The 23001-nt window shown below is 37.7% G+C and overlaps 2 protein-coding genes across 6 annotated transcripts in view; one reads left to right on the top strand and one right to left on the bottom strand.

Moving 5' to 3' along the window:
• The window catches only part of mapk8b (mitogen-activated protein kinase 8b), a 44707-nt gene extending 36049 nt beyond the window's left edge, over positions 1-8658 (top strand). For 2 of the 3 annotated variants that reach the window (XM_047377391.1, XM_047377390.1), the window contains exons 10-12: positions 1205-1268; positions 2166-2243; positions 3282-8658. In XM_047377391.1, the coding sequence (XP_047233347.1) occupies positions 1205-1268; positions 2166-2243; positions 3282-3463 (324 nt within the window). In that variant the 3' untranslated portion in view covers positions 3464-8658. Of the gene's footprint in view, positions 1-1204; positions 1269-2165; positions 2244-3276 lie in introns of all 3 variants that reach the window. The other variant, XM_047377392.1, reaches the window with a different exon arrangement.
• Positions 8659-9762: 1104 nt separating this feature from the next.
• Positions 9763-23001, bottom strand: part of si:dkey-191m6.4 (rho GTPase-activating protein 22) — a 45738-nt gene continuing 32499 nt past the window's right edge. For 2 of the 3 annotated variants that reach the window (XM_047377386.1, XM_047377388.1), the window contains 7 exons: positions 21928-22056; positions 18834-19041; positions 18587-18719; positions 18438-18511; positions 18229-18350; positions 14308-15331; positions 9763-13083 (listed from right to left, as the gene is read on the bottom strand). In XM_047377386.1, the coding sequence (XP_047233342.1) occupies positions 12861-13083; positions 14308-15331; positions 18229-18350; positions 18438-18511; positions 18587-18719; positions 18834-19041; positions 21928-22056 (1913 nt within the window). In that variant the 3' untranslated portion in view covers positions 9763-12860. Of the gene's footprint in view, positions 13084-14307; positions 15332-18228; positions 18351-18437; positions 18512-18586; positions 18720-18833; positions 19042-20539; positions 21616-21927; positions 22057-23001 lie in introns of those variants that run through there. The other variant, XM_047377389.1, reaches the window with a different exon arrangement.

Genomic DNA, 23001 nt, shown 5'->3' on the forward strand with positions numbered 1-23001 from the left:
AAATTATTTTAGATCTCAATCTGCAGAGAGCATGAAGACTTTGAGGCTAAACTGCAAACTGTAAATAGACGTTCTTATGACTTTCTGTATCTCTAGCTGTCCTGTCCTCCTTTCCATAAAGGCCAGATATGTGGAGTCAAGAACTAATAAAAGTTCTGTCAACAGATTCTTCAACCTGAGCTGTGGATCTCTGCAGCTCCTCCAGTGTTGTCATGGGCCTCTTGGCATCTTCTCCAATTAATGCTGTCCTTGCCCAACCTGTCAGTTTAGGTGGATGGCCATTACGATCCTATTTTAAACTTCCTTCCTAACCTATTTGCTGTGTTTCTTGGTCTTCGCGATGCTTTTTTTTCACCAATGTTTTATAACAACCCTCTGAGGCCTTCACAGAACAACTGCTTTCATTCTGAGATTAGTAGCAGTTAGTAAATAGCACATAAAGGTGCTACTTACTAACCGAGAATCAAAACCCTCCCCACAGTTTACAGACATTGTTTGCAGAAGCTTTGGTGAACCATGCTTTTTTTTCCTTCCACTAAACAAGATACACTACCTTGTGTTGCTCTTTCATATCAAACCACAAAAATATACAAAGGATTTGTATTATCTGTTGTGTTTATAAAAAGAATGTGCACGAATTAGACAGGAATGCACACTTTTGCCAGGCAATGTATGATCACAGGGAACATTTCTAATGATGTATGCCTTCATTTAGTAATTCAGTTAATCCAAATCTTTATCAATAGAAATACTTTAGACAGGGTGTCTTTATCCCTGCAAAAGTCTTGCTCACAGGCTGGGATCTGGGCGGACTCCATGGCTGAGGTACTGCATGCAGAACTGGTCCTTGCAGGACCTTCTCGACATAAACGTTAGGTTGTTATCACTAAGTTCTGAAGATTCAAGGTGTGAATTAAAATTAGATCAACAACATGTCACCACAAAGAAAGAGTTTGTAACAACCCAACCACATGGTGCACACAGCGCTTACATCCAGAGCATTTGCCTGTATGGGAGAAATATGTTAGCACCCAATTGTTAAGGATTGTTTCTAAAAACATCTTTCCCAGTTTATAACCATTCACTCTGAAATACAGCCGACTGTCATTTAATGTTGAATATTTTGTTTATTGTTTAGAAGAAAAATTTGACATGAAGGCTAAAGCATACAACCATGTGTTTGTGTCTCTGCCGTATTTTAAAGCCACCACCGGCGATCACAGACAAGCAGCTGGATGAGCGAGAGCACACAGTGGAGGAGTGGAAAGGTAAAGGAGAACCTCTTGTCCTTTTTTACATGCCGTAAGCAACCAACAGTTTATAGCATGTTGTCTAAGATACTTCAGTCTCTCTCCTTAAAGATGTTCAACATTTAATTTACATTCTTCCAGGGAGTCATAGTTCTCCCCCTGCTCACTGTCAGAAATATCCTCATATGGAATGAGTATTCCTAATCTTGTAGTGGACTTCATGGATGTGGAAACATCAGAGTGACACATACAAGTTTACAATATGCCCATGACACCTATGCCCCCTCCCTTGCAAATATAGACAATGGATTGATGGATGACCCTTGCCAGAGTTAGAAGGAATTTTTCACTTTTTATCCTTCATTTATCATGTGGAATAACCTGGCAAGAGTTACTGAATGTTAAAGGCCATGTAGTTTTTTTCAAGTGAAAATAAAGCAGATTTTTAAACTGTTTTAAAATACAAAAAAAGTCACATCTAACATGTTGTTTTCTTACCAGATCTCAGGCATCTCAGTAAGGCCGCCTGGGCTTATCAGAAGGTTTCTGTATAGATGTAATCACACAGGTTATAAAGAACAGTAATCACTAATGGCAAATAACATTTTCATTGTTTTTAAACTGTTGTCCTTCTCCCCTAAACATTTCTAAATTCAAAATATGCTTAAATAAACGGTAGAAAAAAGCTATCACTGAGCTGATTGTGTGATAATGATGGATTTCAAATGGATTGTTGAGGGCGGAACATGTCACTTTAGTTTTTTAAAAAACAGATTATCCTGGATATAATCCACTGTTTTATACATTAAATGATTATATACATTAAATAATTGTGTTATGACACATTTTTGTTCTTTCATCTTTTTAAACGCTTAAATTAACTCAAGAAAAGGATATTTTCTCTAATTAATGCAGAGTTGATATATAAAGAAGTGCTGGACTGGGAGGAAAGGACAAAGAATGGCGTCATCAGGGGACAGCCTGCATCTATAGGTTGGTGGAGTGTTTTTGTATTTGAGCTACCCTGCAGTTTCAACTGAGATTAGAAGGGATATTTTAGTCAAACCTTTACACCGACTCTTACAATTTGTTACATTTCCATTTAACACTTTCTCTGTGAACAGAATTAGCCTGCAGCATCCTAGTTTAGCTACATATGCAAACAGATTAGGTTTTAGCAATTCACAAATTTCCATGTTCTTGCATTTTGTTGGCCTTTACTGACACTAACCTCGAACACTTCTCTTTTTATTCTGTTGACTGAGCTTTGTCGTATGTGCTGCAGTTCTGCAAAGTATTTCAGATTAAAAAGATGAAACTGAAGCCATAAACAACACATTAATGAAAACATACAGTATGTAACATTAAAGTGACTCTACAAGGATAAAGCGCTGTATTAAGCCACAGTTTGCTAGCTTAAATAGTAACTTATGTGGAACTAATTGCTAGTTAACTGTCTAATGAGAAATTCCTGATTACATTTTGTTACAACAGATAAATATTTAGTAATAGTTGTTTGCAATTAATCCCCGATTCTTCATTTATTAACTCATCTGTAAAAGAACTAAGAAGTAACTGTCACCATAGATATTTAACATACAATAAGAAGAACGTCATCATTAATTATCAGGGATCTAACATCAGGTAATAGTAACTAAGGCATCATTTGATTTAATACCATTCAATAATTACATTTAATACTATTTAACTTTTATTTAACAGCATGTGCTCCGTTTATCATTAGAGCTAACCATTAGAAATTGAAATCTGAAAAAACATAATTAGAAATCTATCTTCGGTTAATAGAAACTGTTTTTTGAACGTATTACTTATAATTATTGTCTATATTGTTCATAATCGTATTTATTTAGTCAATTTGGTGGCCCTTATTATAAAATGTCACAAAACATTCATACATTTAGTATTTCAAAGTTTTTCTTTGAGTCGCTGCAGCCTCTGAGCAGCTCCGATTTTCCGCACGCTAACTGTGAATGACTGACCACTGGCCTTTTCCTGTTTCTCATAGCACAGGTGCAGCAATAAGCAGCAGCCCTCAACAGCACCACCAGCACCAGCCCTCCACATCCACCAATGACGTCTCCTACATGTCCTCTGACCCGTCCCTGACTGACACGGACAGCAGCCTGGAGACGGCCAGCACCGTCGGCGGCACCGTTGCTACGGCCAGCGGCCCTGTGGGCTGCTGCAGATGACTATCATCCTCTCCTCCTGGTCCTGGCACCAGTCCTACTTTGTGGTCACACCTTTGGACCACCAGCTTAATACTGGTGCTTGTTCCACCCATAGTACCTTCCTCCTCTTCGTGCTTGTCTCCAGTAGTATAGCGTATTAGTCAGATAGCTGTTTAAGAAATCGGGTCTTTGTCCTGTTTTCTTTTAAAATAATTATCCGTAGTCTTAATTGTTTTCAAAATATCATTTATTTTTTGTCCATAATTTATTGTTTCATTTTTTTATTTTTCAGAAACCAATAATGGCTATCAAATTTTTATTTCAGTTTGTACTGACAGTAAGATCTGTAATATATCATAATCTGATCTGTTTTTATTTTGAAAGATCTTTTGGGTGTTTTTACCTGTAAACTAATGCTTTTACAACTTGCCATATAATTGTAGATTACATTCATACAGATTCAACAGTCGTTAGTTTCAACTTCAATATGAACTTTCAGTGAGCCATTGAAACCTAATTTCATTTCCAAATGCATCGCCTTGGATCTTCCCTTATATGGTTTTGTCTAAAATATGGATATACATTTTATTTGTTGTACATGACATATCCATTTATTGGAAACAAGGTAATTTAGATTAATGTGTAAAACAGAAAATACTGCTCATGAGTACTGCTTTATAATTTTCATATTTTTCACTTCCAATTTGAAAGAATGCTGAGATTTAGTTGATTATCCTTTGTCATATTTAAACTAAAGGAGGGAACATGTCAGTTAAGCAGAAGGAATTCCTTCTTTATTTATAAGTGCTTTAAAGTTCCTCTTTTGTCCAAGCAAGCAGTCAAAGTGGCAGTGTGGATAGACCCAGTTAGGTGGAACAGTTCTGGTTACAGATCTGGACTTTGGAATGATCCTTTATTGTGCTTTGAGAGCTTCATTTAGAAATGTGGAGTTGTGTGAGGTTTGTGAAGTTGGTGATGGTGAAACTAGAATGTTCTTCAGTCAAGTAGGGAATCATGGTATTGGGAAACTAGGCAAACGTGTGGTGCATCTCAATAAATTTGAATATAATCAAAAGATAATTTAATTCAGTAATTAAATTCAAAAAGTGAAACTCTTATTCAATAGATAAATTATACACCGAGTGCTATGTTAAAGTGTTTAATTCTTTTCGTTTTGATGATTATGGTTTACAGCTAATGGAAATTGTTCAGAACTCTTTTTGCATATATTACTCCATCAATGCAGTATGGCATGAAGGTGATCAGCCTGTAGCACTGCTAGTGTTAAGGAAGCCTGGTTCCTTTAAGAGCTGTCTTCAGCTAGCCTGCATTTTTGACTCTACTGTCTCATTTTACTCTTGACAGTACCCCATAGATTCTCTACGTCTCTATGCCAAGTCCTATACCAAGGAAAATAAAATCTGCAACTTTTTCTGCCGGGGTTTTTAACTTCCACTGAACCTTCCATAAACATGCTTCGTTACTCTGAGCAGCTAGCTTGTTTAGAAGTGACCATTTGTGGCTTAAGCTCCTTGTTGAGGGTGTTTTTGCCTCACTGCTGGATAAGTATTAGGTCAGCAGTTATCCCTGTGATTATGTAGGCTATAACATGGCCATAACATAAACATAACAGTGTGTGTCACAAATCTATATAAAACACAAGTTTTTAAATTGAATTATCTAAATACATTTTCAAAGATATTCTAATTTATAGAGTTGCACCTGTATTTGGAGTCATGCAGGGAGAGTTATTCGGTTTTGTGGGAATTGCAGCTTCAACTACTTGTGAAATTGAAAATAAGAAAGTGATTTGTGAGTTGGCCAAACAGACAACCTATTCTTATTGAATGCAATAATGCCGCCCTCTTTAAAGTGTGTTTGATCTTGGTTTTGGAAAGGTAAAGTGCCTGTTTGTCATTCATTCCCGTGTCTGCTGGAGGGGTATGTGTTAATTATGTGTAAGCCTTTCTGGTGTCTTGATAACAGTTTCTGTGTCAAAACAATAATGTGTGGTGGGGTTGTGGTTGTCACAAATGTATAATGTATATTTTTTTACTTGTTTTAAGTTTTTGCCCTGGAGCAGGAGAGTGTCATCTTGCAGGTTTAAACGAAAAATGTATGCAGAAACTGAGGAGATTAAGCAAGTGTTTAAGTCGTTTCAGAGGTCTTTCATCAAAGTGAAAAGAAGTCTCTGTTTGCAATGACAGTGAGCAGAACATGTTAAAAACACATTTTCTATGATTTCCTTTGGGTTATTTTCAGATGTTTGGATTGGTAGAGAGACATTTCTTAACTTTCTAAATTGATGTATATTACTGGATTAAGCAGTTTCTGTTGGAAATAACCTTTAATGGCTGAGTTACAAAAACCCTGTGAAAGACAGACCCAGTGATTCTGACTGAGAAAAAGTAACCTAACCATTATGGGTTGGCTGTTTTCCTACAGCAAATTTGGCTGCCAAGTGATAAGGTTATCTTCACACTGTAGAGTACGCTGTACCTCTTTGTTGTGATTGGTTTTGACATCTAGTTGTCATCTGGAAAATGTCAAGCTTTGACACTGATGGAACCATCGGCTTGTGTGTTGCTGCAGCAGACTTTCTTTTCTGTTCTGAGTTAGTCTCAGTCCTAAGACTATCATGTCTATGACAATATCTGTGTCAAAAAAGCTGACATATTTAAATCTAAAGTTACTAAATCGGGTTGCATCAATAAAACTTCACATGTCCTCTAGAGTAAATACACTAGATAATAATTAGCACCCTTATCATGTCTGTTAACCTGTAATAAAGTCATTATCTGTTATGTAAAAGAAAAAAAGAGAACTGTAAATCCCAGTTACTCTGAAAACAGTAATTTTTATTAGTTTGAAATGCCTGGCTAAATTTATAACTTAGTATATGTGATTTTTTTTAAAACATTTTCTTTTATTTTAATATGCTTTGAAATACTTAGTTTACAAAGTACCATTTGTAATGTTATTTTTTAACGAGGCAAGAGAAAATATCCCACAGTTATTTGATGTTAGTAGCACATGAGCAAACACAAAAAAACACAGACTGCAAAAAGATTAACTTCCTATAGTTTCATAATTCTTATTTATCTAGCTTTAAGTTTGTTCAAAAGATAGCTGTATGAAAGGATTCTTGCTTTCTAATGATTTTTAACCAGAAATGAAAGTGAAAATAACTTCTCTCTTTTTACAAAGGTGGCAAATTTCATGAATCAGTAAAACTTCACAACAGATACAGGGACAACCGATTGATATTAGCTCGCAACAAACCATGCCAAAATATATCTTTACTTCTATACTGATGGATGAGTTATTTGTTATATGAAGTACTGATATTTTGTGATTCAAATCTTTTTGTGAGAAACAGGGTTAGCAATACCCAGTTATACATAATGTCAGTAGCTAGTGGGATTTAATCTTTTATTATGTCATTATGTAATAAGTTAGTAATTGTTTGTTGGCAAATTGTTAGCTTGTCAGCTAGCTCCAAAACCAAAAAACAGATAAAACAAATAGTGTCTTCCTGCAAAGTGACTGTGTTTACTGTTTCACTGTGCAGCACCACATATTAGCTTGTCAGCTAGCTCCGAAACATTTAACACTATAATGAAACAGTTGTCAAATAGCAATCCCCACCACATACAAGAAGAAAAACATTGCCTTTATGGGTTTGCCACATTAGTTAAGCAAACAGTATGTCAGCAGCTTTTCATTGTTTTTAAGTTTTTTAAATATAATAAGTTTACAAGTTAATTATACTGCTTTATATGCATTAACTAGCAGGTTCTGTTCAACATCGAAAAAACATGGTCAAACACTGGTTATGCTGAAACGCTGGGCAACTGTTTATATAACAAGAAACTGTAAGGTGCTAAGATCTTTAATAGCAGATTTTACTTTGTCAATGTATTTTCTTTCTTTTTGTTAACTGGTGAAAGGTAAAATATCTTAGAAATAACAGAAAGCGTATTCTTAGCAGCACAGGTGTTAAAGCAAAGCTTCAGCATTGTCACTGAATTATATTACATTTGAACAGTGATGTATAGCAAGCAGAATGCTACGAAATAGCAGTTCAATTTTTAAAAAAAGGGATTGCCTCGTAGCGAGTTTATTTGGTGCAACCCGTTTTAAAAGAATGCTGCGAATCACGCAACTTTGATGCCCGTGGAGCCAAATCCATAAATTAGAAAACTGCAGGAGTTACTGTAGTTTCTGGTTATAATAAAGTATAAGTTTCCAGTAATAAATAAAAAAGTAGAAACAAACAGTGGCATTTGTTCAGTACTGATATTAGCTAAGAGGGAAAAAAGTGGATAAGAAAAAGTTTTATTGTCGGAAGTGCTCTTAATTGTTTTAACCCAACATTAGGGGCATCAATTTGAGATAAATACATATCCATGGTATCATTTTTTTTACGTTGTTGTTCTAGTAGTATTATTTCATCTCTAAACAAATCTACTCTGATTTTAGTTGACTTTGATGAACTACCTCATGCTGAATTTCTGTCAGTTCTTGGTAATATTGTGTCACCTGCAGAATGAGCTTTCAAAGGTGTGTGAATAACAGATTCCATTATTTATTTATTTGAAAGTGTACTATTTGTCAGTTTCAAGCAGACTTCTAGATTTGTACATTATGTATACTTCACCCAGAAGTAAAATAATTGTTGTATCATTACCTTTTCTTTTACTAAATGTGCAATACCTTCAGCAAAGTGTGCTAGTTGTATGTATAGATTTAGCATTTGTTAGCATTCTCCTGAAGGTAAAGAAAATGTTTGGTACTGTCAATCCATGTTTTAATTTTTTTTGTTTTTTACAGATAGGATCGATTTTTATTTGTGACTTGTTTTATAGTTATGTTACGTAATCTGTCACACCCACCGAAAACCTTTGTCAGGGTTTGATGGAGAGACTGATGTTTCTTTGACTTACCCTGGCCAGATAGATTTTTGATGTGGGCTGTATTAGTATAAGATGCACAAAAAAGTGAGTAAATGCCCACAGGAAATCGTTATATCATACTATGGTGCTGGTTTATAATGTTTGCCAGTAAATCCAGCCATGCTACTAGTTTTAAGAATTCCTGGATCTGTGTATTCCCAATGGAAAAAGTGCGCTAACAGAAAACATGCACTGGGATCTTGTGATGCCACCTCATAAAAAATGGAAAGAACATTACTGCAAATAAAGAAATACACTTTGTTTTGTGGCTGTATGTTTTGTTTCAAAAGTTTAACTTTAATTGCTTTCAAGATTTGTTATCTTATATTTTTGGAGGGTTTTTTTTACACAGAAATTAGTGGTACAAAAATGATTCCCATCCTTTGCAATTTCCATAAAATGATTGTAGCTGAAACATTTTTTTAAACACTTTACTTTTTTATGTCAGTTGACAAAGCTCAAGTAAATGATCAATGACTTCCTGTTTCCCTAAAGGGGTATAAACCACCTAACACAGAGATCCATTTCTCTCGCTCACTCTTCAAATTTAGAAAGTCAAGAGAACATACCATTCAAATATTCCAGATGAGTGTTGATGTTCATTAATAAGAAAATTTGGAAAAGAAATCAACTTCCTTTATCGTGATCTTGTCTACAATCAAACAATTTAAATAACTGGAACTGTGACAAACGAAGCAGAAAAGATCAAGTTAACCACCATGTACAGTGAGCACGGTAGTACGTTTCCATAACAACCATTGAATGCCATCTACATGCCATTCTGCACATAAGCCAGACTGCCACAGGCATGCTGGATGACAGGTGCTGAAGCTCAGATGAAAACTGACAGCATGACCCACTTTTTGATTAGTTTGGGTACTGATTTTTCCGGCCACTTTTGGGCACTCATTTCCAGATGATCAGCTGATCCCTAAATGCGAAAAAATAAAGCGTGACGATCAGAAAAATTATTTACCCCATAATAATGGAGCAAGGCACTTTGAATTGAACACCCTTAAACCAAATACACATACCTTATTTAAAATGGTGGCGGACTTAATGTTCAACAAAATGACCTCAAGTTCCTCATGTTTAGACCCACTTTACAAATTTTTTCAACTGGCCAGTATAGAAGATTGAAAACCATGTTATAGCAGCCTAAAGTTGAGGTTTTTGCCAACAAACACAACCAAAGAAATTTAAAAAAACGTTTTTCATAAATGCCATTTATAAAACAGTCACTTTCCAGTTTTATTGCTTGGTTGATAACAAAACTAATAATTTCCTTATGAAATAAGTCAAATCGTGTTGAATTAGACCTTTGCTTTCCATCTCATATACTTTAAGAATTCAGCTTCACCTTTGTCATGTGTGACAGTTATCTTTATTCTCAGATTTGGCCATTCATTACAACAATGCCATTACAACAGTCATAGGGCCCTTTAAGAAATACCTGGCCCTGTTAACACCTCTGGATATTCTTCTGATTAATGAGAAGATGCCAAAAAAATCATTTTTAATAACCACATGCACTTCTCTCAAAACCAAGATCCTCATTTAGCTTAAAAAAAATTTAAGTGTCACAGGCAGCTTATAAAGGATCAGACTAAAACTGCAATAAGATCTCTTACATGCGCAGCTGTACGTGTCTTAGCACCACTTTGTAAAGGTACAGCTGGACCCAGATACATGGGCTGACTAAGAAAAGGTTCACATCTTACATTTCTATCAAAGGGCTGGTTTTGATCCATAGCACATTCACTATAATGATACATTCTTGATGCAAACCTTCCGAACACTTTACAATTGAGTAAGGAGAACTGGCACCATTAAGGGATTCAGTAGCATCAGTCAGTGGTTCCATATTATAATAAAAAAACAAAAAAACAAGCTGCCGTCATGTGGGAGAATATTTACACCACATTGTAGGACAAGCAAGCAGCATTTTCTTTCCTGTTCAAAAACACTTCCCTGAAATCTTAGCCAGGAAACTCCATTGTTTCTCTGAGGGCAGTGTTCAGCTTCATGTGCCAAAATCAACATGGCTTCCAGACAGGCCACTCTGATCTCATGTGAGTGAATTGCTGATGAGACGGTCCAGCTTTGGTATTTACTGTGTGTCAAACAGTGCAGCAGAAAAGTATTTCTCCTCTTACAGATATCCTGTTTTGATTTTTTACACCTTAATGTTTCAGATCAGCAGTCATGGCATGGCAAAGATAACCTGAATTAATACAAAACACAGGTTTTCCGTTGGTGTTTTCTTGTAGTAAGTGGAGAAAGGCTATTCAAGCCAAACTGGCCCTATGTGCAAAAGTATTGCCACACTCACTAGACATTTAAGTGGGACAGAAAAGTAATAACAGAACCAATCTGTAAGGGAGCAACCACATTTTTTACAACACTGTGAGTCACATGTTCTGTATGATAGATTTAATGCTAAATACTAAATGCTTGAGGAATTGTAAATTTAACCCTTGGTATATAATCTATACATTAGAGGCATATTAACAGTGGGAGGATCAAACCAAAGCTCTAGACTTTGCCATCAAATGGACTCAGACACCATGTAGATGGTGACAAGAGGCACTGGAAAAGCCTGAGGACAACTATGAGATTGAGGCAGCTATGGCAGAAGTCCATTCTGTATGTGTTTAGGTTTCACTTAAGAAATTAAAAGTCTAGTTTACTGAAACCTGCTTTTGTTAATACAGTATACAAACTTAACCTTGAACCTCAGCCACAATGTTTGCAGTACAAATATAGAAAATGCAAGACCTCTGCTGAAGTTATTAGTGTAAATAGTCCATTTAGTTAAGTTATTTAAAGGTAAACTGGTTATCTTGTACTCAAATACTTTCATTTGACCAGGTATGAAGATACACTAATCAATGACCAGGTCTTTCAACCTTCATCTCAGGATCATTGTCTGGTTATCACAATATTTCCACTTCTTTACATTTAATTAATCAACAGAAAAGAAATGATCAACTGGCCCTGCAGTATAAGAAAGTGTACGAGCTGAACCCAGTTAGCTTGGGATGACGTAAATCCGAGATAAACCCAAGCTAACTGAAATTTCTAAATCAAATAAATAATCTGAACAGTACAATATATGACTAAGGCAAACATGTAGCAACCTAGCACCACTTTATGTACACATATTGGTACTATATTGGTCAAAGTATTACTTTACACCATAGTTCTATACAGGTACAAGTACCCCTTATAGTACTTGGCCTGCTCTTACTGGTACCTTTACTGATATAGCATTAAATATTTGCAAGGTAGTTGGGGGCAGATAAACTGTGATGTAAACAGCAACATTTCTTCATCAGAAACTTCTCAAAATTTAAATGCAGAGGAGAACATTTTGTGAATTCCTAGTCGGAACCAGTAATAAGTGCTGCTGCCTTTTGCTGTGTTTTTTCACCTTGGAAGTTGGAATTTGGATTTGGGAAAGAGATTAAACCTAGCCTGTCCAGCCTCAGTTACGAGGCTAACTACTATTAACGATACAAATTAATAATGTTTTTTCTGCGTTTTGTATATTCAGTTGCTGCAACAACATGTTCCTTAGGGGACGTTGTATAGACTGAGTGTGTGAAAGATTTAATGAGATACAAGTTGTCAGAAATTCATATGAACTATTTTATTTCTTTTCTTTTTTCTACCACTGTTATAGTCAAGTAGCCATGATGGATTTAGACATCAGGACTGGCGGGAAACCAGTAAAAAAAAAAAAAAATACCTTACCACTGGGAATTCTGATTTCTAGAGACCTTTTAACAAATAAAAAAACTCCATGGTTTATTTTTACACAGTGTTAAAATTGTCTAAGATGGTGTTTCCCCAAAAAACGTACTTACTGAGGTGGTAACTGTTATAAAAAAGTTTGAGAACCACAGAATGAAGGAAAAGGAATAAGTGGATTTACTTGATTCTCAAACTATTGCTTGTGGATATTCTGGAAATATAAATATGAGTGACTTATCTGCATTACATCTGGGGTTCCTACAATTCTACAGTGTTAGTACAAGATTCATGGAAAGTAGTGGTTGAAAAGGTCAGTGCTCTCAAGTACAAAGCTTAAAGGAAGTTCTCATATGATTTCTCAGTCATGTAACACGCACCTGAGATGTTTATGACACTGCCTTCACAAGAAATATCAGTGGAGGGGGTATGCTAATTACGGGAGACCCATCTTCATGTTCAGTTTCAAGCATGCGAAAAAGTCAACCTTTGTAAGAATCATCTCACAGAACAATGATGACATTTGCTTCCTTCAGCATTTGTTTTTTTCAATACTTTCAAGCATATTGGAAATGTGCAACATTATGCTTTCTTTTCTTCATTTACTGTTAATTATTCCTTTATAGGAATGTCCTGTTGCACAAAAAGAAGTCAAGCCCCCAGACTTCCGGTGACAGTTACAATGCTGAAAAAAGGAAATCAATTTAGAATCAAATGTCGCTTGTTCTTGAGCCCAGAGCCAGATCGTCCAGTGTGGAGAAGAAATCCTCCATCTCCTTCTCTAGAAGACGGTTACGGTTCTCAGCATCTTCCCGTGCCCTGTCAGAGTTCCGGAGTTTGATCTCCAGCATGCGCTGCTTCTTCTTCTCTTGCTCCATCTCCTGTTCTAAACGCTCGACCTGGGCACACAATGCGGTGCTGGACTCTTCCAATCTGAAGGGATGCAGCACAGAATGGATAAGGCTTAGGGGTGATTGCATGAGATGATGTACCCCTAAATCTCAAAATTAAATGTGGCCTCCGATGGAAACAAAATCAAGGGGTCTTAACACTTTGGTTTAAAAATAAATCTAATGTGGTTTTTTTAAACATTGAATATTTATGACCTACAGCCACAGAAACATACAGTTTCAGGCTGAACTGATCAAGTCAGATTAAGCATACCACAATGCATTCAGCTTTGGCAATTACCACCTTGAGCTTTCTAGAGCCACAGATGACAATATCAGTTGGTACAAAGAGAAAAAAATTAATTGGTAATTAAGAGAATAAATCTGATATCACTGAAAATCAAATTCCTTTTTTGAATGGGTAACTGTGAACATCTGGGCCCGTATTCATAAAGAATCCTAAGACTAAAAGCAGCTACTATTGACATCAGAGAGAAAAATCTTAGAATTTCTTGGATTCTAAGATTTCTCTCAGAATTGTCCCTCAGTAAGATAAAACTGATTCATGAAGCACTTAGGCCTTAAGAGAACTCCTAAAGTGGACAAACATGAAGAGTAGTGAGGAGAACTTTTTGCGAGCCTAAGATGTATGTATTCATATATATTATTATCAAATAGATGAAGTAGGAAAGTAACCAGCAAGGTGAGTAAATATAATAAGCAAATCAGAATAATGATGAGCATATAATTAAGCTACGTTTAAACATTTTGATGCTCTGTGACAATTTAGTTTTGCTAAGTCATCATCATGGTTTACACATTTCTGAATCCAGTCTAAGTACTATCATTGGTTAATTTCTCTCCATTGATTACTAGGAGTTAGGAATTTGTGTCATCTCCTCACTTAGAGTTGCTCTCAGCAGCGAGCTGAATCACTCTTAAGCTAAGACTCCTTGGCAGAAATGTTGGCTAAGATAGGAGCTCTCTAAGAAGACTCAGAATCTTTGAGAATACAGGGCTTGAAGTCTTCCCCACATTCACACTGCCTCTATAACTGCTTTGATATAAACCATCCCATCATAATCTGGATGTGTTTCGATAGCAGTAGTCCTGTTGGAAGGTGAACCTCCACACCTGTCTGAAATCTGAAAGGTTTAATCTATAAATTAAATGCAATAATACATGACCACATGTCTATCATCACATGTAGATAATGCCAGGAAGAAAATAATATTTATTTCCTACAGTTAATGGTATTTATACTTACTTTTGAATCCTGGCCTCGTATGTGCTCCTCTGTTTTCTTAAGTCCTCCGTCAATCCCTCCACCAGACTGTTCAGGGTCAGGTTTGTCCCATCTCCATCTTCTGTCAAAATAATGGATGCCACTCCTTCTACCACAGGTATGTTTTCACTTTCGCTGCATGCAGCACTGCTGCTGCAAAACTCTATGGCCTCACAGCTGTCCTGTTTCAAGCTCGGCTCTGTCATCCCCCCTTCCTTTTCTCGCTCAGCCTCCTTCTGGCTCTCTGTCCACTCCACCTTCTGATCACCGTCTACTCCACCTCCGAAGTTCTGCTGCATCGAAGGTTCTCCTCCAGAGTCTGGCACAGAGATATCACAAGAGGAGCTTGACCACGGTGTGCTGGAGACACTCAGAACGCTCCCCGTGCTAGAAGATGAGGTGACATTGTCGTAAGTAGACAGTCTCTGGGAGGACCCGGTGGAGTCACGATCTCGGGCAGATCGCTCACCTGAAGATGTGCGACGGTGTCCCCTCAGGGAGGACAAACCATTGATGAGCCAGTTACCTCCTCCACCACCAGAAGAAGCACTTGTATCTGCCACTGTGCCACTAGTGGTAGTTTGCTTAGTCAGTGGCTGTGAACGGGGAGTTGAAGAACTTTTGAAAGAGTATTTCCAGGAAGGCAAGGTCTTGGCTTGTTTACTTGGACTGACCACTGGGTCTCCTTTCCCTGTTAAAGGCCCCGTTTTTGGTCCAGGGTTTGGGTTAGGGGTCTGGGTGGGGGTGACAGCTGTGCACAGTTTGGCATCCAGAGATGAGGCACTGCTGTGCAGTTCTTGGTCATTGTTGAAAGCTGGACCACTCTGTAGGTCTTCCTCAGAGATCCAGGCTCCAAGGCTGCAGTGTTGGAGCTGATGTCCAACACCGCTGCCTGGGTCAGGTAACTGAGTTTGGGGCAAAACAGGTCCCTCCTGGTACCTCCCTGAGTATAACCGATGGTGTTCCCTAATGAGGACTGTCATTAGGTGCTGGACCAGAGAAGTTCCTAGATAATGTAGACCACGTTCATTGAGAAGGTTAGGCAAGTTCTGTAAAGTTTACTGGGCTGTCGAAGAAAATGTTTCTAAACTTCCCCACAATTTGTCACATTACAACCACAAACTTCTGTGTGTGCTTTATTGCGATTACATGAAAGACTATAACACAAAGCAGTGCAGAACTGTGACGTAAAAGGAAAATGATACAGGGTTTTTATGTTTTCACAATAAAAAATCTGAAAAGGGTAGTGTGCATTTGTATTCAGACGCCTTTTATTCTAAAACCCTTAAATAACCTTCTCTGCATTTGCCTTCAGATGGTCTCAAGCTGGTGAACAGGGTGCACTTTAGTGTGATTTAATCTCTGTATAAATCGAGCTGATCTGTAAAGTCCTCAGAGGTTTAGTAGAGAATATTAGTGAACAGGTTTTGGAGAAAGTGAAGCAGTATTAGGTTATAAAACAATATCCGACGGAGCTCTGCTCAATCCATCATCTGTAAACGGAAATGGCACAACTGTTAACCTACCAAGACAAGAAAGCCATAAGAGGTTTGCAGTTTGCCACAAGTCCTGTTGGTGACAGCTAATATGTTGAAAAAGGTGCCCTGGTTAGATAAGACCAAAATCGAACTCTTTGGCCTTTGTGATTTTTAAGATTTAGTTCATCATTCTTCATTTAAGTATGTTTAATCTTGTTCTGTCTGATGGGAAAACTTCTCATGCTTCATTCAGACCTGTGAACTCCATCTGAATTCAGGTTATTTTACCCTAATTCCTTTTGTAACACTGTTTGCCAGTCCAATGTCATAACAACAAGCAACCTATTTTGCTACACTCATCATGAAAAATAAGCAACGTGATGTTGCTTATTTTCCATTAAATCTGTGACTATAAACAGGTGTTCATTCTCTCCTCATGACAGAGAATACAGTATGCATCCACTTTGCTAAAATGTGTAACTTCTCTCTCAGTCTGCAAGCCTGAAGACCTAATAATCAATGTTTAAAGATGCCTTCCTTTCAGTCTGACCTAGTTTGACGTATTTTATAAATTGTCTCCACAGATTGTAGACATACCCCAAAAGACTTGCACCTACAAATATACAGTGCCTTGCGTAAGTACTCGGCCCCCATGAACTGATCAACCTCTTGCCACATTTCAGGCTTCAAACATAAATATATAAAATTTACATTTTTTGTGAAGAATCAACCACAAGTGGGACACAATCGTGAAGTGGAATGAAATTTATTGGATGTGTCAAACTTTTTTAACAAATAAAAAACTGAAAAGTGGGGCGTGCAATATTATTCGGCCCCCTCGCGTTAATACTTTTTAGCGCCACCTTTTGCTGCAATTACAGCTGCAAGTTGCTTGGGGTATGTCTCTATCAGTTTTTCACATCGAGAGACTGAAATTCTTGCCCATTCTTCCTTGCAAAACAGCTGGAGCTCAGTGAGGTTGGATGGAGAGCGTTCATGAACAGCAGTCTTCAGCTCTTTCCACAGATTCTCGATTGGATTCAGGTCTGGACTTTGACGTGGCCATTCCAACACCTGGATACGTTTATTTGTGAACCATTCCATTGTAGATTTGGCTTCATGTTTTGGATCATTGTCTTGTTGGAAGATAAATCTCCGTCCCAGTCTCAGGTCTCTTGCAGACTCCAACAGGTTTTCTTCCAGAATGGTCCTGTATTTGGCTCCATCCATCTTCCCATCAATTTTGACCATCTTCCCTGTCCCTGCTGATGAAAAGCAGGCCCAAACCATGATGCTGCCACCACCATGTTTGACAGTGGGGATGGTGTGTTCAGGTGATGAGTTGTGTTGCTTTTACGCCAAACATATTGTTTTACATTGTGGCCAAACAGTTCGATTTTGGTTTCATCTGACCAGAGCACCTTCTTCCACATGTTTGGTGTGTCTCCCAGGTGGCAAACTTTAAACAAGACTTTTTATGGATATCTTTGAGAAATGGCTTTCTTCTTGCCACTCTTCCATAAAGGCCAGATTTTTGCAGTGTACGACTGATTGTTGTCCTATGGACAGACTCTCCCACCTCAGCTGTAGATCTCTGGAGTTCATCCAGAGTGATCAAGGGCCTCTTGGCTGCATCTCTGATCAGTCTTCTCCTTGTTCAAGATGAAAGTTTAGAAGGACGGCCGGGTCTTGGTAGATTTGCAGTGGTCTGATACTCCTTCCATTTCAATATGATTGCTTGCACAGTGCTCCTTGGGATGTTTAAAGCTTGGGAAATCTTTTTGTATCCAAATCCGGCTTTAAACTTCTCCACAACAGTATCTCGGACCTACCTGGTGTGTTCCTTGGTCTTCATGATGCTCTCTGCGCTTTGAACAAAACCCTGAGACTATCACAGAGCAGGTGCATTTATACGGAGACTTGATTACACACAGGTGGATTCTATTTATCATCATCAGTCATTTGAGACAACATTGGATCATTCAGAGATCCTCACTGAACTTCTGGAGTGAGTTTGCTGCACTGAAAGTAAAGGGGCCGAATAATATTGCACGCCACACTTTTCAGTTTTTTATTTGTTAAAAAAGTTTGACACATCCAATAAATTTCATTCCACTTCACGATTGTGTCCCACTTGTTGTTGATTCTTCACAAAAAATTAGAATTTTATATCTTTATGCTTGAAGCTTGAAATGTGGCAAGAGGTTGACCAGTTCAAGGGGGCCGAGTACTTTCCCAAGGCACTGTAAATATACAGAGTCAAGCCACAATTTTCAGATTTTTTGAAATAATGAGAACCATATATCCTTTTCCGTCCACTGTACAATTATGCACTACACTCTGTTGGTGTTAGCATTTCACAAATGTAAAGAGGTTTAAGGGTTATGAATACATTTCAAAAGCGCTGCGTATCTGGTGTTCGTACCTTCCATGAGAGTTACTGGGTCCTCCATCTTGGTTCGAAGGATATTTGGCCCAAATACTGTGGCAAGGTTCTGGACGCTCATCTTGTTCTCGTTGCAGTGGGACTGAACCTGATCCAGAAATCTAAAAAACAAAACATTCACAACGTTCTAATTGAAGAAGCACAAATCATTTTTCGAGGTGGCAATAAAGGGGGAAAAAAAAACATACTTGCATATGTACTTGAGGAGATTGTAGTTAGGCACAGGTAGAGTGTTAACTTGGTTCCCTAGCTCCTGGATCCCCTGGTTGAAAACAAAGTACAGCAGTTATTATACAAGTCATGGCACCCAAACACATTACAGGTAAACTGTGCAAACCTCCTCCTCGTCTTTGGCCAAAAGCTGTGCACAGGTTAGAAAGTCCTCATATTTGGAGAAGGGGATGACTGGTTCAGGCAGTTCTCTCAGGTACAACTTCAACAAGGATGCCACTGTGTGGACGTCTGTGTTACTGCAAGTCATTACAAATAAAAAGACAGAAATAGAATAAAAGGAGCAAGAACTGTAAAGGTCAGAGATGTTTCATTTCATCACTCCCATCACTAATTGCAACCCTACTCCTTACCTATCAAACAGAGGCTTTTCTCCACAGTCAAAAGCCTCCTGAAGCTCTTTGACAAGGTTAGCCTGACCCGGCATTCGAAAAAGACCCTCCTCATCCAGGCCCCTCTCTCTGATGAAGTCCACACACTGCTCCACCAGCAGCGGTGCCAGCCGAGGGCCAAACTTCCTCTCAAACAGCACTGTATCCTCGAGACGCTGGCCAAAAATTCCTGAGGACAAACATTTAAAACAGAAAGTATGACCAAATAAAATGGCTTGAAGTGTTACTGTGTGCAGAGAGGTTTGTTATGTATGTGTTTTTGAACATATCTTATTGAGGATTGGTGTACCTTTGTCACTATAGATTACTGGAACTAGAGTCATTAAGCATGTACATTGATTACTACAGTAGACTGCTATTTATTTTTTTTTACTGGTATGTGTGGATTATGATGGTATAAAACTCCATGCACTGCCATTTACTGGCCAACCTCTTGAAAACCCACATAACCTGCACTGAGCCAGAAATGCTGAGAACCTTGGAAATATCTTGCCAGTCCTTTAATAGCAAGAGTAAAAAAAAAAAAAATCAAATAAAAACTAAGAAATGCTTTTGATTTTGAATTTTGAAATAATGATTTTATGATGGTAGAAAATTGCAAATAATTATGCGTTAATTAAAGTGAACATTGTGCACCACTGATTATCTTTTAACTAACATTTTAAGACTGTAATGCTCATGAAAATACTTCAAAAGCAGTAACTGGTAAAAAAAAGAAAACATGTTTTTGTTTTTAAGACTCCAATGGTTTTTATTTCAGAAACAATATTTGTGAGGATTAGTTTGATTGTGAGTTACAGTTGGTCTTACAAGATGTAAAGATTCGCAGGTAGAGTTGTGATGGTAATATCTCAGTCAAATGAGGATTCTGTGAATTCCTGTCTATGAATTTCTCTCATAAAATGAAGGATGGGATGGTAGTGGGTAGAGTAGTAAAAAAATTGTAGATATCAAAAGCAAAAAAAATCTCTTTTAGATAGCATCCACCTGATGAGACATGTAGGAAATCTCTTTGAAAAGTACATGTTGTAAATGTTTGTGCATAAGAGAATGTACTGTAAATGTATGTAAAAATACCTTTTAAGTCTTATTTGTAATACTTATTTTTAGAAATATTATTAGTAGGCCTATTAGGTCATGGTCAAGTTTATTTATATAGCACATTTCCAACAACTAATGCTGCACTTAAACTAAAATGCCACTAAAATAAATAAAAAGCATGGCAATGACATGGCAATTAAAATATGAAACACAGGTAAAAATCAATGCAACAATATAATATAATATAATATAATATAATATAATATAATATAATATAATATAATATAACCCCCATCAGCACTAAACTCTGGGCTGAATATTATGGGGAGATATGTTGCATAACTTTAAAATTATTAAGCATTATTCCTTATTTACTAAATAAAATCTGAGCAGTCTTTACTGAAGCATCTGCTTGACAGCAATAAACACATTTTTCTTTCTAATTACTGTGACTATGTTCAGACAGCAAGGAGTTAAACTTTGTTATACTCTGATACTGGCAGCCCACCCATGTCTAACATGAAGGTCAGCATTTCTCATGGACCCTGCCATTTATACACTTGTACACACTGTCAATAGCATAGCTCTTCTAATATCTCAGATGTATTGCATTAGCTGCTAATTACTGTTTGACTGGCTGCAGCAGTCGCAGCTGGCTGGCAGCTCGCCGTAATCGTAGTACTTCACCATACAGGAGCCGCACGGCAGCAGAGAGCGTCTTTCAAACATCCCAAAACTGCATTTCACCAAGTTAATCCATCCCATGTCTGGCATTTCACTCTGGGAACAGGGAGAATAATCCTCTATGTCCAAACTCCAGACCCGATTAAAAAAAGCTGAGGCAAACAAGAAGGCAGCAGAAGAACATGATGAGGTCTGTGTGCTGTGTCTCTGCAATGTTACTGGTAACCTCAGCTGTGAGAGTTTGCGACAGATCTATTCTGGACCGTGAACTGAGACACACACACCTCCGGGGCCTGTGAAACTGAGAGGGCAGCTAGAGACATAACTGGGCCACAGAGAGAGGAACCACACAGAGCTGAGCTCATTAGCCCACTCATGTAACTGTTACTAATTATCTCCCATTGTCACAGTTTAGGATTACAGTTCTTTATCTTGTAAGGTTTGAACTAACTATAGTTCAGTCAAGAAGACTGGTGCATACAACAAGCTAATGTTACAGTGCCACCTAAGGTAGTTTCCATCTTTTTTGTAACATTTGTACTTTAGTTTTGCACATTTTCAGATTATTCTTTCCATTTAAGAGACTACTTTAACAATGTAGATAAAACAAATAAATTGTGTCTCTTTTTAAAGTAGTGTAAAAATGTATAGGTAGAAGAAGCAGCAGAAGAGTTTCTTTGTGAGACAAAATGACAAATATAATGATTCAGCCTGTGATGTCATCCACTGTATTATTGGTAACTTACACACTCCTATTAATATAGTTCTTGTGGTAACATAAGGCGCTGCTGTTCAGCTGTACCTAGGAACTTTACAGCCAGGAATACTTAGACAAGTTTCTGTCTTCTGTCAAGTACTCTAGTCTGGGATGGGAACCCTTCATCAGAACATCAATCCTTTTGGGAAGATTTAAATCAAGGCCATACAGACCAACAAGTTCCCCTCAACTGGTGGCTGAAACAAAATAGAAGGGCCCTGTGATCTAGTTTGGTCTTTGCCGGAAGTGTATCCTGGAACAGATCGACTAGATCACCATTCTGAAGATAAGTGTGTGATGATGTTGTCGTTTCCTGATTCAACATTGAGATCTTGTTTCAAATACAGTTTGTAGATTCCTGGAGCCTGCATGGCAGATAGGAAAAGAACATTTCTCCACCTTCACATTCTTTAGCATAACTTTTGTTAAGAACAGACCCTAATTTTTTTTTTTAACAGAACATTGAAATAATTCTTTAAAGATTACAAATCAAATATGAAGAATACTAGTTGTCTACGACTGTACAAAAATCATGTATGTTGCACATGTTTTAGACTGAAGATTTGGGTTTACCTCCTCCAAACGGCGCCCAGATAACCCGCCGTATGGCCTTGACCCACTCATCCATGTCCGTCTGCGAGTTTGCCATGAGCAGGAAGGATTCATGGTTTATGGGGGCACGGTCCTTCTCTCCTATTCCACCTGGCAGGAGGCAAAGATGGAGAACATGTGACAGGAGTACAAGTGACTGAACATGGGTACAATAAACATGTGAGATACGTATGAAATGGTTAATAAAGCAGCACTGCATAGGTGGGAAGTTTAAACTAAAGCATCCTAGGGAAATTAATATTTGTAGGATTAGTACACAATAAGACCGGAAGAAAAAGGCCTTCTTGTTATAGCCGGTGTATACTGTTTTTTGGCAGTATATGCAAGTGCAAGTGCAAAATTGGTAGCGGATTTAGTAGATCTAGGAAGTGCAAAGGCACCTAAGCTCAGACTAGCAATGGTTTAAGGCAAATTCGAGACAATAGTCTACGAGGGGTTAAAAAAAGACACAGACTGGTAAAACATCCATAGGAGTTTCTTGCAGATTTTAAATTATCAAAGTGTCCTCAGGAAGTACATCCTGCTTTGTCCTTGTCTGTACAGCTCCTGTGAGTTGCTAGTCCAGTCCAACTTGTTGTCCAGCCACAGCCAAAGGTATTTGTATCTACAACCTCCATCTCCTCTCCCCCAATAAAAACTACTAGAAAGGTGCGGCCTCTGCAGCGCCATCTGTAAAAGGAGAACTCTGCAACAGAATGTCAATTCATACCTTTTGAACTTGATTTGTAGACTTTTTAACTCACAAATCTCAGTGTGTGAGAGTCAATAGCTGTTTTCCAATCAGCTCTACCTTTCTTTTGGTTCACAGGGTTGATACTCTTCTCCCCAACTATACATTTATATACCAAGTACTGTTATAGTACACAGGCAAACAGGCATCTCATTAAATACACAGATGATAGAGTCATTCCAAGTCTTCTAAATGGTGAAGAGCTTCACCATAGGCCTGCTGTGGATGAAATTATTTCTTGATGTGATGAGTAATTTTTCAAGATCGACACCATGAAAACCAAGGATATGGTAACTGACTTTAGA

This window comes from Girardinichthys multiradiatus, chromosome 10 (genome assembly GCF_021462225.1).
Source record: "Girardinichthys multiradiatus isolate DD_20200921_A chromosome 10, DD_fGirMul_XY1, whole genome shotgun sequence".
In the NCBI taxonomy this organism is placed as follows: domain Eukaryota; kingdom Metazoa; phylum Chordata; class Actinopteri; order Cyprinodontiformes; family Goodeidae; genus Girardinichthys; species Girardinichthys multiradiatus.